General features: G+C 42.3%; 1 protein-coding gene across 11 annotated transcripts in view; it reads left to right on the top strand.

The window, feature by feature from the left end:
- Nucleotides 1–381: 381 nt before the first annotated feature.
- Nucleotides 382–6,000, top strand: part of trpm3 (transient receptor potential cation channel, subfamily M, member 3) — a 157,128-nt gene continuing 151,509 nt past the window's right edge. For all 11 annotated transcript variants that reach the window (XM_074670996.1, XM_074670993.1, XM_074670985.1 and 8 more), the window contains exon 1: nt 382–1,016. In XM_074670996.1, coding sequence (XP_074527097.1) covers nt 813–1,016 — 204 coding nt within the window. In that variant the 5' untranslated portion in view covers nt 382–812. The remainder of the gene's footprint in view (nt 1,017–6,000) is intronic.

Here is a 6,000-nt window from a genome sequence, read left to right as displayed (position 1 = left end):
ACTGACTGAACAGGTTGTCTGTCTCAGAGCCTTTCTGTCAGCTTAAAGCAGGGCTGCACAATGTTCAGCAGCCATCCTTAACCTGAGTGACTCTTCCTTTTCTCTTAATTATCCCACTCTATATCCTCTCCTTTCTTTTTTTTTTTTTTTTTTACCTCTTTTGCTGTCATTCACTCTTTCCAGTTCTTTCTCTGCTCACTTTTTAAGCTGCTCATTTTGATTTCACCCAGATATGAACATCTTACCCTCCATCCTTCTCCTCCTTCTCTTCCTTCCTCCCTCACTCCCCTTCTCATGCCTTGTTTCCCTGTTTCTCTCTTGCTCTCTCTCATGCTCTCTCCCTCTCTCTCTCCTGCTCTCTCACTCTCTGTGAGGAGGGAGAGGAGCATCAACGGCCGAGCCACAGTAACAGCACATGCAACAGGGTGCAGACAGCACCTTCTGTTTCGCTCCCTCTCCTCTCTGACTCTCATCCCTCCCAGAGGACAGCTGCAGGGGAGAAAAGAAGAAGAGGAGTGCACTTGAGCAGGTGAAGATCTCTCCATCAAAAACATCAGAGGAAGAAAAGGGAAAAAGTGACAGGGGAAAAGAAGGAGAAGATTTATTTTGCACTCTCTCTCTCAAAGAGGAAAAGACAACAAGAAGAGAAAGAGAAAAGAAAAAGACTGCACAAATCAAGAAGTTGAGTTGGGAGCAGAGTTGAGAATGAAGTAAAGATGCCACCTGTGGCTTGAGTTTGATAAAGACCAGCCTCCGTGACTCAGCGTTAGTAAACTGCTCTTCACACCTCTGCCAACAATTTTTCAACACCAATGGCTTCCAAGAAAAAGTGGTCCGAGCGGAGGGAGCTGCGAAGAGACAGGCCATTCTCCACCCGCGATGATGCATCTGTTGCGTCTGGGACATCTGGACCGGGGCGTCCTACCACCAGGGGGCGTTTCTCAGAGTCGTGGAAGAGGCTCAGCTCCAGAGGGGGGTCCACCAAGAGAGGGGGGCTCAACTCTCAGCAGCCACCGGTAAGATTTGTGGAGGATACACAGGCCCCCTCTGCGTGTTTCCCTAAAGATCAATCAATGGGATGGGTGCTGGGGGTGAAATGGGACAGGAAAGGCTGCTGTCACACAGCACCTTGCCTCAGAGAGAGTCAGGCAGCAGTGAGGATCAGGTGCTCAGTGAGGCAGAGAGATTCATGACACTTTTTTGTTGGTTAGTTAACCAGGTTAGTTATAGTTATAGTTAGACAACGCACCTAGTCATGTCTTTTGTATACTTCAGCTTCTTATATAGCCAAAGTCAGATGCTTTTATCCCTGTGCATTTGTTTTGAGCCTTACACATTCTTCCATCACTTGTTACCATGGAAACCAGATACTACTGTTTGAACAGATTACTATATCTATATTTGGGTTTTATGTACTCAGTATTCTTGACTGCACAGTATAAACCTAGACTGTTTTTCATTCAATCTGCAAAATAGTTGGCCATTTCCCAACCCTTCAGATAATGATACGTAATAACTGCTGATCAGCCACTGATGCATGACAACATTTTATCCACCAACCAATTTTTGGTAATAATAGTGTGTGCAACCTGTACATAATGAGTAAATTGACCACAGAGCTGGGTGAGAGGGTTGAAACCCTCAGCGCCCTGTGGATATTTTGTTGGAAAAGGAGTCAGAACTGAAGCATGCATTAGTGATCCAATCTCTGAAATGAATGACCCTGTTTGAGCCAAAGATAAGACAACCCTGAAAAGATGTGTTAGATTCTTAAGATGGAAGTCTTTTGAAAGGCAACTGCAAGTGTTTGACCTTTTGATCCAGTGCATTAAGAACTGATCTTAAGTGGCCCAGATATCAATCTTTGCAGATCTTGTGGTCTGAGCTGAACTCTGTTATTACTTAATTCATCGACCAATGCTGTGACAAAACAACATGGGTCATAGAAATCAAGAAAATCCAAATAAGTTCATGAGGGTTTATGCAGACTTCTAAGCTTAAACTTATAAATGCACTTGCAAAACTTAACGATACATCTAAAAAATACATCTGTTTGTGTGTAGCAAATCTAAGCAATGAAAAGCCACTCAAAGTCAATCCGAAGGGAGATTTGGTGAATATTTTTGCTTCTGCTTGCATTCATAATCTCAAACTCCCTTATCAGTTACTCGTCTCTTCCATAAACTTTTTTGCTCCTGTTTTTGCTTGACTCCTGCTTCAAAGTATGCTCTTATACTGGAACGCTCTTAATACTTCAAAACAGATCTAGACTCTGTGTTTCTTGGCAGCATCTATCAGGCTATTGGGAAATAAATCTCCATAGTCAATGTGGCAATAAATAATCTGGGTCTGTTGTATCTGGGGTCTCATCCGCTCTATTTTTGAAATGTAGAGCTTCATCAATGTTTATAGATCAAGGTCACAATAACCAAAGCTGGCTGCTAGCTGGTGCTCGTGGACTATCACACTTAGCCGATCTGTGGGCCGATAATTGGCAGAGATATCAGAGCTGGGAGATGTGTGGGAGTCAGAGATATGCACGGTTGGAGATCTGAGATCCATTCCTGGTTATTCTGTCACGTTCCAGTGACCAGCACTGTTTTGTATTGTACAAATATTCTGACATTTAAATCTCAGGGGGAAAGTTTTTATTTTTGGCGGTCCCTACTTTAAGGTCTACTATAGTGAGCTGTCAGCCAGTTCTGTCAAAGATGTGATAAGTGGCTGCATGGAAATGTAAGAAAGAGTAGGTTTAAAGCTGAATCAACATTTATCACAGGCACATGTGTGTACTAGTTCCTTCATGTCTAGCAGGGTTTAAGCTTTTGTGTTTGTTAGTACAAAGAGAAGCTTAGCCGGGTCCTCTGGGGTTTGTGTTGCTTGGATATGAACCACAGTGATACTACCACAACATCTCTGCCTTTCTCATATCATTAGACACTTTGGATCATTACTCATTTGTAATGGCCAGGTGTTTGTATCTGTTTGTTACTAATAGTGTGAGAAGCTCTACATATGACAGACTAAAGGAGGCAGTTAGAGGATGGAAAATTTTGAGGAGAAATTGAGATATGTGGTGATTTTGCAGGTGCTTTCGGAAACACTCCAATATTCAGCGATAGTGCTGAGTTTGTGAGAGAAGAGGAGAATTAGAGGCAAATAAAGATAGGGAGAGTGAGAGAAAAGAGCTTAGAGAAAATTCAATGCTTTGGATTTAGGTTTAAATCCGAAGGGGAAGTCTGTGCCTTTCCACAGAGGTGTGAATCTGTGTTTCCTAGATAATGAGAAAAGATGTTTCAAGGAGGCAAACTAAAACCAAAAATATGGGACATAAGCAAAGGATGAACTCTGATTTTAGGAGACACCATTTCTCAAACAGTCACATTTAGATGAAATAGATGTGATCATGTGGAAAAATAAAGCACTTATGTTGTCAGTTTTGAAGATTGTAAGACTTCAAATGACATGCAGTCTATTGGATAGTTAGAGGTTGAGTGATGGACATACTCTGATAAAATCGGCTTCTTTGCTCAGCTACAATCGGTGGTTGTTGGTTAACTTTTTATACTTTTGCACTGCTTTGTACGGGTCACTGTATCCCTCCACCCAGCAATGAGTGACCGGTGGTCATGGGGAGAACACTGAGAACAACTGTGTACGGATAAGTGAAGCTGTCTCCTGCTGTTATGCTATTTAAAGGTGTAGTCAGCGGTTTGGGAGAAAACGAGTGGAGAGACTGTTGATAAATGAATTAAGACCCGCCTCCCCCTTCATACCCCACCCCTGGCTCCACGCCCGAAAGATGATGGACGTGCATTGTCATGGAAACGACCGTAGAAACTGCGTAGCTGACCAACATGGAGGCCAGACCAGTGAACCTTGGAGGGTCAGTTCGCTATAATACATGAAGCGGTATTTATTGCTTTTAAAGTAGAAGTAGTGTGATGAGTTTTAGTAGTTTTTGAGTTGTAGCAAAAAATATTCTAATCTTTACATATATATAAATATTTTCTGATCAAAGACGTGCGATGCTCTTCAATTGAAAGACCCAGGTTGTTGACCTTGCCTTTGAAAGAGACTTGACCCGCAGATGTACGACGGAGTGGGAGGACACTGTCCTCAGGAGATTTAAGTGCAACTCTCGCTAGCTCCAGCTGTTTTAAAGGTATGTCTATCTTTAGCTCGCTACTATTGTTTGGGTTTCGTGGTTCTTAGTTTTTTGAATGGTGTTTGATGTTCACTCTAATCCTGGTGTGCTAAAGGCGCATGGTTGTGTGCGCACCGGAGGGAGAGAAAAGAGAGGGAGGGACGTGGCTTTCGTTGTGGTACAGTGCCTTGTATATGTGAATTACAACTTAACACAATGGTTATGAATCCAGAGATGAACAAGACTTTGTGCTCCCCTGCACCTGTCATAATGCTCCCCTGTTTAACTTTGTCTGACGCCGACTCTGGGTTAGCACACTGCTAAGCTGCAAAGCTAAGCTAACCCTGACTCGTCAGGCTACAGTAGCCACAACTCGACTGTCATAATTGATAACATCACAACAACAGAACATTTTGGCAGATTAGACAATAAGATGAATGCTCGACGGCTGTTACCGTATGTGAAGCACCACAAAGCTAATCTTGCTTACGTGTCCGGCAGAAAGACGGTGACATCCACATCCGTTTTCAGCTCTGTTAAATCGCAGAGTTCCCTCCACCGTCAGAAAGCCACACCAATGTTGGCCTGGAACTCATCTCTATTATGGTCATAGAACTTCTTTTTCATTTTATGCTTTTCTGTCCTTTTTCTTTTGGGCTGTTTTTCAGCCATTGCTACTGTTGGTATCGCACTGATTTCTTACATTAACTGCGCACGCTACGTAACACACTACTCCCCCTCCCCCCACTGTCTGATCTGCGCATGAGTATGATCTGCTCCCTGGGTGTGTTGGGGGTGTACCTTGTTTTGGTGGCTCAGTCCGAGCCACAGTATTTACCTGCTGAAATTCAGAGCCATAGCTGTGTATTGAAACCAAACTTTTTTTCAACATGCTGTCAGTGATCATATCTTGTGGATGGAGAGGAGAAATACAGCGATTTTGACAAATAGTGCAGATTAGATGATTGATGACTACACCTTTAATTACTAAACCTCAGTTTTAAGACAGTCCCCCTTCTTTCATTTCTTAGAACAATAAACCCTATCTTATGTTATCTATAGGATAATTTCTCAATTTAGGATCATGATACTATTTTACATGAGAACACCAATACATTTTTGGATTCACACATCTATGCTGCAGGCAAAGCAGCACTCAGGGGGGGATCAGACAAATCAGTCAGGCAGACAGTCTAAAAAGCTGTGTGAGTGGGCCACATTTTCCAGACATTGACAGGTCATAACAGGTAAAACACAGATGGTTTTAATAACACTAATTTTGGCTCTGCTACGTAAGTTCCAATGGTGAGCCAGTATGGAGCACAGCAAATGGAAAACCTCAACAAAGTGCTGAAACTAATCATTTGTATCAATTACACCTGCAGCTTCCTGATACAGTGAGAATGATGATGGTGATGATGATGATGATGTCTGCAGTGACAAAACCATCCATGCATCAGTCCAGTATTTCCCTCATTGTTCTTAAGCTTAAAAATGATGTTGCAGAAGCAGTTGAACATTGCAGTCATGTTTTACATTTGTGTTCAGGTTTGTTGACTCTAGTTGAGTTATGCTGGTAACCTTGAAGCCTGTCACTGCCACATGGATGAATGGATGTCAAGCTCAGCAATGCCACTTGTTTTTCTGTACTCTACTGCACATTTTTTGCAGACCTTTTAGTAAAAAAAATATGCTTTTACTTCACCAGAGAACCTTTGAAATCTTCAGGTACAGTATGGCACTGTGTGCTTGTGAATAAGATGACGATTTCATTTGATAAATTTCTAATAAATAGCAAAATGATGGGCCTCTACTATCCAGACAGACATAAAAACAAAGACGAGATTAGAAAC

This window comes from Halichoeres trimaculatus, unplaced genomic scaffold (assembly GCF_033239565.1).
Source record: "Halichoeres trimaculatus isolate MK-OKI-2021-1 unplaced genomic scaffold, fHalTri1.1 fHalTri1_scaffold_5, whole genome shotgun sequence".
Classification (NCBI taxonomy): Eukaryota; Metazoa; Chordata; class Actinopteri; order Labriformes; family Labridae; genus Halichoeres; species Halichoeres trimaculatus.
Note: the sequence above shows the minus strand (reverse complement) of the source record. Positions and strands in the feature narration are given on the sequence as shown.